The sequence below is a fragment of the Xenopus tropicalis genome, chromosome 1, assembly GCF_000004195.4.
Source record: "Xenopus tropicalis strain Nigerian chromosome 1, UCB_Xtro_10.0, whole genome shotgun sequence".
In the NCBI taxonomy this organism is placed as follows: Eukaryota; Metazoa; Chordata; class Amphibia; order Anura; family Pipidae; genus Xenopus; species Xenopus tropicalis.
Window position 1 is genome coordinate 65162858 of NC_030677.2, and position 13712 is coordinate 65176569.

At 44.0% G+C, this 13712-nt stretch overlaps 1 protein-coding gene across 1 annotated transcript in view; it reads right to left on the reverse strand.

Moving 5' to 3' along the window:
• Positions 1–13464, reverse strand: part of fat4 (FAT atypical cadherin 4) — a 163276-nt gene extending 149812 nt beyond the window's left edge. Inside the window, exon 1 of the mRNA XM_004911117.4 lies at positions 7602–13464. Coding sequence (XP_004911174.2) covers positions 7602–12737 — 5136 coding nt within the window. The 5' untranslated portion in view covers positions 12738–13464. The remainder of the gene's footprint in view (positions 1–7601) is intronic.
• Positions 13465–13712: the final 248 nt, after the last annotated feature.

Sequence of the window (13712 nt, forward strand, 5' to 3'; positions counted from 1 at the left end):
TCTTATTGTTTCTGTGCTCAACACTGTCAAATTAAGCAGTTGCCCCCTCTCCTTGCATTCCCACTGCACTAATAACTCTTCAAAAGCTGAGAAACGGCTTCTAGATAGCTGCCCGGGTTTTGCACTTCCTTTCCCAGGTTAAGCTCTATAAGCCGTGCCATGTAGTGAGGTTAGAGATTAGGGAATCCCTGGGAGCTGCAAAGCTGAAAGCAGAAATTCTTTTTGTTTAACTGAATTCTCATACCCAAAGTAATGTGTTCAAAGTACTCCCACTGTGCATTATCAAACTGAACAAGATGTAACACTGTGTTCTGAGCTAAATAGGAGTGTTCTCTGGATAACGTTCAGCAGGGTTAGGCCTTTGCACATTGGAATTGTATAGCCTTTGTTCTCATCTATATTTATGGGGCTCAGGCTTAGTTGGAACAGATTCTATAACACGGATAACCAACCTGCCCCCAGAAAGCTACTGTTGCACAATTATAACTGAAACCATTCCCAGAGAGCAGCTTATTAAAGTTGAACAAAAATTTCTGCATTTGTCTTATTTTGTCTAAATTCAAACATTTTAATGAAAAAGGGGGTGCTGCTGTTAAGAAGAATGCTTTGTCACATATAAGTGAAGATTTTGCTGTGCTCTCTTGGGAAAGCTGCTCCATTGGAGCAGAAAGCAGTGTTATTTCTTGTAATAAACAGGGAAAATTTGAAACTGAATCACATTCTACTTTCGGACCATACAAGAACAATAAGGTAATGAAGAAGTCCAGTAAGAAGTGTCTGTATAATGAGCTGTTCCTAAACGCACATCCTAACCGGCTGTAGCTGGAGGGAAGGGAGGGGGGTTGTTTATACAGAGGCTTCTCAGTGGACTGCTGATGTATTTTAATTGTGCTATTAAAAGATGAAATACACAAACCATATTCTTTACACTAATGTAAAAAAAGAAATAGCAACATTCCAGTTGTGCCGTCCCTAGGCATGATATATGGGGATGCCAATTTTTTGTTAATGCCATAATTGTGTTGTTACGGCAACCCTAGACTTAGACTGACTTACTACGCAGCACTTTAGGAATTTGCACTGCTGTGCAAACTAGGCAGAAAAGAAGGCAGCAAACTGACTTTTAATGTGCCTTAGTGAAAAGGTCTATAAGTTTGAAAGGCTAGAGTTCCAAAACGTAATGACAATATGGCTACTAGGTAGTTGTCAGTAGCTTCTAGAGTCTCACTTCTGCTGCTTTAGCACAAAAATTCCTTACACACATTAACACTTTTGGCAGCGAGTGTGACCGCTTCAAGCTGGATCCCATTAAGTCACTCTGGTTGGACCACTCTTGCACTCATTTCTTCTGGTGACAGTTATGACAGCTCTTGCACACTTCAGCATTCTGCACCAGTTCAGAAATAGTTTGTGGCCTAGCATTCACTCTCAAAATACTGTTGTGCACCAGGCACGAAAATGTAATCCATTCCCAAAGGGTGTTAGGAGTAGAATTTCAGGTGTTGTGAATCTGGGGCTTTTTAAACAAAAACTTAAACTAATTATAGCATAAGAAAAACTCATATAAAAAATAACTTCAGTAAACTGAACTCTTATTTTAACACTTTTAAAAGAAAAAAAGCTGATAGGTAAATGCTTACATTTGTTGTCTTCCAGCTGTTCTATAAGGAAATGTTTTCTATATTGTGATACTGGTGGTCTCACCCTAGGGCAATCTGTGGGTTTTCCCCTCTTACAGCCCTAACACCCCATGTGTAAAATCAAAGGATGGAGGCTCAGTGTTAAGAGAGAGTCTTAGAATAATGAAAAAAATGTGTAAGTTGTATATTAGGTCAGCCCAACCTGAGGCCAGCAGGCACCATGTAGGCCTCCAAAAGATTGTTATGGCACTCAAACTTCCCAAAGGCTCCATGGAACTCTTTGTGTGACAACATCATACCAATATTACAATTATTTAACCTATAACGTAATTTATAACTATACGTGTATTTGTAATTCCAAAGTTGTAAAAAAAAATTCTCTTACATAAAGAAAAGTCAGATGAACCGTAGCATTGAGGTTATGTTACAGCAATGACTGGTGACAAATGGTTAGGGTTTCACTATGTCTGGAATGAAACGACAAAACTCTGAGCCGTCACTAGAGTGGGAAAGCTCCAAGTTACCTAGCAACATATTCGGATATGACAGTATGGCCCGATTGGAATTCCAGTAGACAGGAGTCTAAGCACAAAGGACAAGAAATCCTGAAACTATTCAGAACCTAATGTGACACACACACAGTGAATGCATACAGAACGTGCTCATATTTGTCATTTTACAATAAAATGAATAGAACAATTAAACAGGAAGAGCATGGTTTCCTCTCGCTTTCTATTCTACTCCAAAAGGAAACTTTAACCCCTCCCCAGTTGGAGGCCCATCTGTTGCACAGTGGATATCAGACTTCACTTGTAGTAGGTAAATTGCTTTGGACTAGTTGGCAGATGGCACCGAAAATACATTGATTAGCTAATGAGCAAAAGGGTTACATGGACTTCTGGCAGACAGAATATGAAGAAGAGATATAAAGAACTCCTTCTGTTTGTTTTACAGTTAGGAAACCATTCAGGCGCACCCAATACCGGTTATCTTGGAGAAAGCTGTATAACAACACTCCAACCTGCGAGAACTAAATACTCCTTTACAGTTGACCTATAACTATGACTGTATTTAATTAACAGCATTGTGGGATTGCACATGTGCAATAAATACAATTTCACTAGCCTTTAATAGAGCAGTTCATTACTTTGCATGATAACAGCAGGGGAACATTAAGGTCAGGAGCTTTAGTCCCAATGTTTGTCCAGTGTCTTGTAGATGTAGGGTTGACATTTTTCAAAAAATGATGCCAAAGTAAACATTACAGGACTTTAGCACTCCAGTTTGCACTGAAGAGGTCCTGGGCACTGAGCTCTACCAGATGTTGCTTGAGGTGAGATGAGAACAACAGATATATCCCTTGGATATAACTTTTGATATTTTAGCAGATTCTTTTGCTATTACAGATCTCAAAAGTAGCATGGGTAGGTTGGCTAACTGTCTTTTTAACTTCTTACTTTGCCACTTGGGCTTAGGACTATTTTGATATTTCAAGTAAGACATGTCAGCAAGAAGATTTAGGCAACATTATTTACTAGTGGGTCATTTCTTAAAAGTTATTGCTTGGTAAAGCCAAGCGACCATTCTACCAGTGTTACATGATACTTTAGTTGCTGATGGGTACCTACTTGTGCCACTACATTATGATTTATTGCAGATTTATAGAAGGATAGTGGGAACATTAACCCAATTAATGAAGAGATCCATTTTACTTTCTATCACTAAGGAAAAGGTAAGCTTGAATGGCAAAGTTTAACCCTAATATTTTATATTTATTCTGTGTCAATGCTGAAAGTTAAGAAAGCATACATGGGGACTGAATAAACACATATTATACATCACACAGATGTGCCTAAGCTTTAATGAAGAAATACAAAACCTTCTTCCTATGGAAAGCTGGAGAGCTATTTAAAATACATCAATTTTAAACAAGAATTTTATTATGTGAGAACCTATATTGTGACATCTGCAGAAGTCTCTCTGTGTGTAGGGGTTTGTGTGTATGTGTTTATGCATGTGTATGGGTGTGTATACTTGTGTGTGTATACTTGTGTGCATTTTTCTATAACCTTAATGGAATTTTCTGCACTTGTGCATTGCGGCAAATCGGAGTCAGATGTGCCAAATATTTTCTGAGTCTGCCTGCCGTCTGGTATTTGACGTGCGAGTGACGTTTGCACCTGATTCTTTCGGCACAACTGAACTCTGAGTTGTAAGTACAACGCCTCAGCCAAGGCAAAGACAATGGCAGCTACCAGTGATTGTTAGATATATATAAGGTAAAGAACGGCTTGCTGGCCTTCTTATTTTACCAACGTAGACTGTTTATTGGAATTTTTTTCACATGGATTTGATTTGGAAATGTACTGCTTTAAAAACCCAATGCCAAGTTTCTACAATTTAGATGAAATGATATTGAAATAGAAAACTGATTATAGTGCATTTGTGTTTGCTATAAACAACTGAGTAGTTGGAAGCCAGGGCATTCAGTGTGATGGCAAGCCCCCTACTCAAACTTCAGGCTTACTTTTGCTACCAATAAATATAGTTTATTTTGAAAGAGACGCAGTAAATTATGTTTGAAATGGAGGATGAGGCATTTTGATCGCAAGTAAGAAAAGAAGCCATGCATGCATAAATTTCAGTCTCGAATCTTAATATGCTTGGATAGGAAAACATTTGTTTCTCATTTATGGTGGGGACTTTGCTAACTAGGAGAACCATATTGCTTCTGAGGGGACTGTAGAATGCCTAGCGGGCTACTGCAGCACAGCTCTGAAATATGAGCTATCAGACTGCAGCATAGAGACTCTGGATGCCTTAAGCATGATTACTGCAAAGTGAAAAAGAAAAACCCAAACAAACAAACAAAAATAAATAAATATATATATATATATAGCTTCAGCTTCTTTTCCTTTAATAACAAGTATAGTACTGTCTAGTGGTTCCGCTCATGCCAGGGATAAGAAGCACTCAGACCTCCAGGTGATCATAAACTATTCCCACAAACCTCTGAAAGCCTTTGGCTAATGATGGAACTCTGAGAGTTGTAGTACAACCTATAAAGCCTCAAGTATACAGGTGTATCAACCTTTTTTTAACCAATAGTGGCCAGTGGTCTGTAGCACCTTAATGTAGCTGCTCATTTTATAGGTCATCATATATATATATAGTGAATAAAATACCCTTTCGTAAAATATAAGGATATTATAAATCACTGAGAAATTTAATGGCCAGACTAGAGGACCTAGTGCTTTTATACAGGTCATGGAACTCTGAGGTGACTTTGAATGCCTCGCGAGGCAACTTCGGCAATTTGCCGAAATCGCCTGCGCAGCGTGTGCCATCCCACCGGCGACTTACATTTTCGCCGGTGGGATGGTAGTTCGGGGAGATTAGTCGCCCGTGAAACGGGAGATTTGTCGCGGGCGACTAATCTCCCCATGTGCCAGGGCCCTTAATATCCTTACATTTTTCGACAGGTGCTGTATTTATTTTAATACACAAGTTTCAGGGAGTTACAAAAACTACATCACTAAGAACCGATTAGTGATGTATTACTGTTTATAACAGGGGTCTTCAAACTTCTTGTCCAGGGGGCCAGTTCAATGGCCCCTCAGACTGTTGGGGGGCCGGACTATCCCCCCCATCAAACTATGACCCACTCCTGCATTCTCTTCCAGCACCGCCACCCCCCTACCCACGCTCCCGCGATCTGTCCGTCCATCCTCCGGGGGGCGGGTAAATTACCCTAGGGGACCAGATCCGGCCCACGGGCTATAGATTGAGGACCCCTGGTTTATAAGGATATAATTTAGAGCAGGGGTCCCCAACCTTTCTTACTCGTGAGCCACAGTCAAATGTAAAAAGACTTGGAGAGCAACACTTTGTAAACTTAAGGCATAGAGATCTAAATTATAGAAAAATCCCTTATCCGGAAATCCCCAGGAAAGAGAAAGACCATTGCACAGGACAGCTACCTGAAATATACTAGACGTTGATCTAAAACATACAAGCTACTGACAGCCTCAACTGTACAAGTGCACAAGATCCTAATCCAGGGATTTCTGAGGTCGATAGAAGTAGTACTTCCTGAGAGTTGCCCGGATATGATTTTTATTCCCATATTATCAGTCTCTGGATACAATATAACAAAGGCAGACTTTCAAACCAACTCCAAAGGCCAGATCCCCCCAGCTAGAGGCAAACAATATAGCAACCAGCTAGCCTAGTCAGTAAATGCTAACAGGGATGCTGAGAGCTGCAGTTCCCCTACTACTGGGGTCTAACAGACAGAATATCCCTGAATGAGACCAAATAAACATTTGAACTATATGTCTTTTAATTGCCTGGGAGATTTTACCAGTTCTAACTGCCAGGCCTATATTCAGCATTCAAGTGATACATCTGCCTGGCACAACAAATACCCAGAGGAATGAATGGTATATATGTTCAGGTTTAGATGCTTTGCAAAACATCCCTAACTCCTTCAATACATCTGTATCATTCTGCATGTTAATTGAGTACAGGACTAAGAACAATGAGCTGAACTGATGTTAATGATTTGCCATGTGACATTTTTGCAACACAGCGCTTTTGCATTGGTTCCTATTAACATACACTTCAGCAGCAGATTGATCAGTACCAAGTACTGCATTGCTCTTTTCCTTTACTGTACATGATATGAAGGGAGCAATGCACTGTAAAGTGGGAAGCTAAAAGGGCCATACTTTAGCCTGGGGCACAAGTGCTAGAATGCGTAGGGATAACTACATACCCCCCCAACAGGCTTGATCCAAAGAACAAGATGTAGGTCTCTGCCCTCCAAGAAGGAACTTAGAGGCCTGTGGTAATAGAGGTAAGCCACCACCCAGTGCAAAAAATGGCAGATCAAGGCTTTTTTTACATTCTTCACAATGTGCGGTGTGTGATAAATGAGCCCTTAAGGCTGTTATAATGGAATATGTTACATACATCATAAGAAAGAAGAAGAGCAGCGGAGACAGTTTTGGTACTACAACTGAAAAACAAACACAGAACTTGGATTTTCTGGCCTGTGTGCAGCCACTTCACAAACATTCCCTTGTCACCTTCCAGCAAATCTTTGTTGTCAGTGTACAACTCCCAGCATTCTCTGGCATACAAAGGCTGTCAGGTTATACACTGAGCTGCAGATGAGTGACTGATGCCCACAGACTGGATGTTTCAGGCACAGACAAAAAAGCTCTACAGCCATGATAAACAGTAATAAATATGTAAGCACTTGTTCACCTTTAAGATAACTTTTAGTATGTTTTATAAAAGTTCTATTCTTAGCACCATTTGAATTATTTGCCTTCTACTTCTGCCTCTTTCGAGCAATTTGAAATGCTCTCTAGTTGCTGGGGTCACTGACCATGGCAGCCAAGAAACTATTGCTTTGTGAGAATACACTTATGATGTACTTATCTTTCTGTTCAGGGCCATTTCTATTCATCTTCCAGTAAATTAGTAAACGCTGCCTGGTTACTAGGATAATGTATACCCTAGCAACCATATAAAAAGCTGCAGAACAAAGAAGCTAAATAAGACAAATAGCACAAAAAGGTAAAAATGAGGATCAGTTGCAAAAATATCACTGTCTACATCATACTGCAAGTTAATTTAAAGGTGAATTACCCCTTTAAGTGAAAATGCCACCTTTATACTATCACAACTTCAGCAAAATTTACATTTTGTAACAGTGATGATAATTAAGCAAATGTAGTCATGTGTAAAAGGGCAATCATGATCATCATCAGTTCTTATATACTGATAGGTCCGGTGGTAGCACCAGCAGCAGCACTCAGAACTGCTATGTATATCATCTCAATTACACTATGCCAATGTATCATGTCATTCACACTATGCCAATGTATCATGTCATTCACATTATGCCTATGTATCATGTCATTCACACAATGCCAATGAAGCATCTCTTACCTGGGCTCTCTGGGTTTTGGGCAAGCTGGCCTCCTTCTCTATGGCATATACATCCACCAGGTACAGTCGGGCCCCCCGCTCCCGGTCCAGCACTGCTGCTGTTTGGATGACACCAGTGTTGCGCCCAATAGTAAATAACCGTCCCACTGTCCTGCCCTCGCATCTGACCGACACAATGAAATACTCCACCACCGAGTCGGTACCGCGGGGGCTGGCAGCTTCAATATTTATCACATTGGTACCGACCGGTTCTCCCTCTTTGAGGATCGTGATGTACTTGAGTTGCGAGAACACCGGGCCATCTTGGCCTTCCAGTATAATAGTGAGCTCCGTGGTGGTGGCTTTCCGCTCAGCGCCCAAGTCAGTGGCAGCCACTATCAGGCTGTAGATAAGGTGAGAGGGCAGCATGGGGGCGGCGACCCTTAGGTCCCCGCTGTAGCGATCCACTATGAAGGTCTCGGTGTCTCCGCTAATGATCTCATACTCGATCTCTCCATTGGACCCTTCATCGGGATCAAACGCTGTAATGGTGGACAAAACCGATCCGATCGCTAGTGAAGGGTCTGCAGCAAAGGCGTTTTGGGACACAAATGTGGGCACATTGTCGTTGAGGTCGCTTATTAAGATGGTGACATTCTTTAAGGCATATTTTCTGGACTCCAGAGGCACCGCCAGGTCACTGGCTCTCACAGTCAGCTCAAACAGGTTGGCGAACTCCCTGTCTATCTCCGCGTTGGTATAGATGGTGCCTCTCACCTCGTCAATGACAAAGTGGTTGCCCCTTGGCTTCTGCTGGATAATAGTATATGTCAGCTGCCCATTGATATCAGCATCGGGATCGGTGGCAGTGACAGTCAGTATGGAGGTGCCAATGAGAACGTTCTCTACCACCGATTTGAAGATGTCACCTGCAGGGAAGGAGGGTGGGTTGTCATTGAAGTCTCTCACCTTTATAATCACGGACATGGTGCTCGAACGAGGGGGGTTGCCCTTGTCCTTTGCAGTGATGTTCAGCTTGTACAGCGCCTGGGTTTCAAAATCCAGCTTCTTGGCAAGGAAAATGCTGCCAGTGTTGGGACTAATGCTGAAAGTGCCATGGTTGTTAGTCCCTGTGATGCTATAGTGAATATCTGCATTGTCCCCAGAATCAGAGTCAGTAGCTGTCACAGAGGACACCAGCTCCCCAACTCTCATGTTCTCCACAACATCCACAAATAAGGCGGCTTTGGGGAAAGAAGGACTGTTGTCATTTTCATCCAGGACCTCAATGCTTAAGGTGGAGGTTGCACTCAATGGAACTGCCCCAGAATCAACAGCCTGAATGATCAGAGAATAAGAGGCTGTGGCTTCATAGTCCAATCTGCCCACCAGTGCCACTTGCCCTGTGCTACTGTCCATTGTAAAGTGCTTCTCCTCATTCCCCTTCATAATAGAATAGCTTATCAAACCATTATTGCCCTCATCCACATCAGATGAAGACACCCTTAGCACCTGGGTCATGTTAGAAGCCAATTCAGATATGCTAGCTTGATATAAGTCTTTAGAAAATTTAGGGTGGTTATCATTGATATCTCTTATGTAAATCTGCACAGTGGCTTGATCTTTGAGTGGCTTTGGCAAACCTAAATCTGTGGAGGTTACTTTAAGGGTGAATGCTGCAGCCCCCCTCTGCCTCATGAGAGCCTCTCTGTCAAACTGATGGGTACTTGTAATCTCCCCAGTAACCGTGTTCAGTTCAAAGTCAGGCTGCATGGTTTCAAAAGCATACATTATTTCACCGTTGGAACCAGAGTCCTTGTCCACAGCATAGATTCTCCCAACAAATGACCCCCCACTGTTTTCCTCCTCAAAATAGAAAACATAATTGGTGCTATTGAACAATGGTCTATTGTCGTTAACGTCCTCCAGTATTATTGTAACATTCACAGTAGTGCTGAGAGGCTCAACAGCTCTGTCTGAGGCAGAGACCTGCAAAATATACAAATCCTTAACCTCTCTGTCCAGTTCACTCTTTACATAGAGTTGGCCATCTGGGAATATACCAAAGGCCTCACCCACATTTCCGTGAATTATAGAATATGTAATCTCTCCATTGAGCCCTGAATCTTTATCAGTAGCGTAAACTTTAAAGAATCTTGAATTTACTGGTTCTGACTCTAACAGGGTCACTTCATAAGAGAGCTGATCAAAGACAGGGGGGTTGTCATTGACATCATGCACTGAGATGGTTAAGATGAAGCTAGAAGCTAACTGTGGTACCCCCATATCTGATGCTATAATTTCTACTTGGTATGAGCCAGTATCAACATCTAGTGGCCCAGTAAGGCTCACAGCACCAGTAACCTCATCAACATAAAACAAGCTTTGAGGATTTTGCTTTAAGCTGTAGGATACCCTACCATTGACACCTTCATCGGGGTCTACGGCCTTGGCCTGAAAAATGATGTGACCCGTTTTCCAGTTCTCAACCACATTGACATTTTCGACTGCATTTACAAAGTGAGGGGAATTGTCATTTAAGTCTTTAACTGTGATGTTAACAATAGCTTCCCCAGTTACAGCCCCACCACTGGCCACCACTTTCAATTGGTAAAAGTCTTGCTCCTCCCTATCTACCACACTTGCAGTCATGATTAGCCCTGTGGATCTGTCAATAGTAAAGACCCCCTTTTGGTCACCTGTAGTTACCAGGTAAGTGATATTAGTATTAAGATCTATAGTGGTAGCTACAACCGTTCCCACATTATAACCTACTGCCACATTTTCAAACATAACAAAACTATATGAGCCCTGGGAGAAGGATGGGGGATTATCCTGAGTGTCCAACACAGTGATGGTGACTATGGCATGATTGTGGGACTGCAGCCCCCCACCATCTGTGGCCACCACCTGGAGCTGGTAGGCTGTTTTTTCTTCTCTGTCAAGGGCTGCTTTTGTAGAGATTGCTCCAGTCTCAGGATGAACCTGAAATTTTGATGTGTCCCCAGCTCTAATAGAATATCTGATTGTGCCATTGATGCCCAGGTCTGGGTCAGAAGCTGTGACAGTGGCCACAAAACTAGCAGGTGGTTCATTCTCCTGTATGTTGGCAAAGTACTGCACTGGATAAAAAACTGGGCTATTGTCATTTACATCCAACAGAGAAACAATGACCTTGGCTGTGGAAGACAGGGGAGGGGTGCCAAGATCAGTTGCCAAAATCTGTAAAGTGCAGCGATCCTGCTGCTCTCTGTCCAGATCTGCCCGATTACTCAATTTGCCAGACAAAGGGTCTAGCCGAAATAATCCCTGGCACTGGCTAGGGTTATCAGCATCAAAGTAGAAGCGAATGGTTCCATTGTCCCCTAGGTCACCATCAGTAGCCTTGAGCATGAGCAATTCAGTGCCAACCAAAGAATTTTCTGGCAAAGATACCAAGTGCCCATTTACATTGATACCAGTAAAAGTGGGTTTTTGATCATTAACATCCAGAAGGTTGACAAGGAGTGTGGCATAACTTGTTTTAGGCTGTGGCCCCTGGTCCCGAGCACTGATATTTAAGAGCAGTTGTGGAGCTATTTCACGATCCAGTGCTGAAGTACTAGTTACCAGTCCGCTGTTTTCACTAATAGAGAACCATCCCAGCTTGTTTCCAGACACAATAGAGTATCGCAGATTGGCATTTAATCCTGTATCCCCATCAGAAGCAGAAACCCCACAAATGTAGGATCCAGGGGGCAAATCCTCACTGATCTCTACTTTACTATGTGGCTCCTGGAAAACTGGAGGGTGGTCATTGATGTCATTAACATATATGACTAAGCTGGCCACTGAGGAGCGGGGCCTGGGATGACCCTGATCTGACACACTAACTGTCAGGTTGTAGGAAGGAATTCTTTCTCTGTCAAGAGAACTGGCCACTTTGATGAGGCTGAGGTTAGGGACTTTAGAAGTCTGCACTTCAAAATGGCGCTGTTCATTGCCTCCCAGGATAGCAACTGTAACATTACCATTTGCAGCAGGAGAGTCTGCATCGGTGACAGTAAGCAAAGCCACCACTGTCCCAACTTGAGCATTCTCATCAACTGATGCATAGCGGGAGGTAGCAGGGAAATAGCGGAATTTTACTACTGGGTCATTATCATTTACATCAATTAGGCGGACCAGTGCCTCTGAGCGGCCGGTGAGTGGTGGGGTACCAAGATCTTTGGCCTGGATGCTGAGGGTGTATTGCCGCCGGCTCTCATAATCCAGGGGTTCCCTAATAGTTACAAGGCCACTTTCTGGATCTATTTGAAAAGGGGTACCTTCTGCAAGTTGATACCTGATTGCAGCATTAGGGCCTTCATCTCTATCAGTGGCCTCCACTTTTAAAACGCTTGAACCTACTGGGGAGTCTTCCTCTATCTTGGCCTGGTACTGGGAGCTGCTGAAAACTGGTGGGTTGTCATTAATATCTTGCACAGTTACATTAACTTGAAGGTGACCTAATCTTTTGGGAGTCCCTTTATCCTCCACCTCCACCAGCAGATAATAGCATGGATTGGTCTCTCTGTCTAAGGGACCTTGGGACATCAGGTGAAGAAAAGCCCCCTCCCCACTTGGGTTAACTGTAATGCCCAGCTTGAAGCGCCCATCCTGGTTACCTGATACAATACGATAGGAGCGATGATCTACACCGTTAGTGCCAGCATCAGAGTCTGTAGCAGTGTCCAGTATGACTTGGCGCCCACCCTGTGTGTCTTCCTTAAAGGAAACTACAATGGAGGGCTCTGGGAAAACAGGTGAGTTGTCATTGATATCTAATACAGTAATCCGCACTTCTGTTGGGTAGGTTGGCTGGCTGGAGAGCACCACCAGGTTGATAACATCACTGATCAAACTCTCTCTGTCAATATTTGAGGTGGTGTAGATGGAACCTGTAGTGGAGTTAATGCTAAACAGGACGTGGAATTCACTAAGCCGGTAGGTAAAGCCAGGTTTGGTGCTGATAGTCCCCACATATGTCCCTGGAGGTTGTTCCTCCAATACCTGAAAGACCTGCCTTGGCTGGGAGCTGCATAAAACCCCAGGAACTTGCAGCAGAAGCAGCGATACCAGCAGACACATCTGAGTAACTATGTTAAAGGGAGAAGTCACTCCTGTTAAAAGGCTCATTCTGCTATTCCAGGATCTTTGAACCAAAATTCCTCCAAAATTATAAATCCAAGCAGTGGTGCAGAAATTCCTTGGGTGGATTAGCTACAACTGAGCAGGAGTAAGGCAACCCCAGTAAATGCAGCGTTCCCTCAGGTTACAGTAGCACTTCATTTATAGCGCCTTGTGGTGAGGGTTCCAGACTGTATGGAGCATCCCGCAGTGCGCTGCGCAGCTGGTCAGTTACTTGTGGATCGGAGCTGCGCCAGTTCCCGCAGAGCCGCTGGGGCTATAGGTGTCCCTCTGCGCTGGTTCCTTGCTCGCTCGGGTCACCGACCCTTTGTGTGCGCCAAACTCCTCCGCACTAGGGATCCCCGCATTATCCGTACGAACCCCTTCAGCGCACAAAGCTGGGAGCGCCTGGTAGAGACGTCCCACTACTCATCCCAGTGCCAGGGGGCTGTGCGCATCCAACAGGCAAAGCAGCAGCGGCACCCACAGCTGTGTGTGTATCCCCCTCTGTATTGCGGGGAGTAGGGCTGCCTGGCTAAGTCTCACCCCAACATTGGCGACTGCAGGGGGCTCAGGGGCGAGTGGCAGCCCACAGTGTGCGGCACAGAGATGCAATGGAACTGAGAGCGCTGGAAGTCGCTGCTCCTGAAGCTGCTGCTGCTGAAACAAAAACTTTCTTCGCTCATTGAATCCCCTTCCCTTCAGGCAGGAATCAGTCCCCCAACTCCATCCAACGCGCCGCCCAGCCACACGCCTGTCACTTCCAAGCCCACCCTGCTGCCCCCTGATTGGCCATTGGCTACTGCTGCCGCAGCCCCTCGCTAAATCCTGTCAGGCTACCCGGGCTGCCCTTACTCCCCTCCATTGGCCGGCAGCTCTGCTTGTTCTCTGGCCGGGGGCGGAGCAAGGATGGGGATGGTGTGTGCCTGCTCCCTGGGACCTAAACCGTTAGCTCGCTGGGAAGAGAAGGGGGGGGGGGGTGCC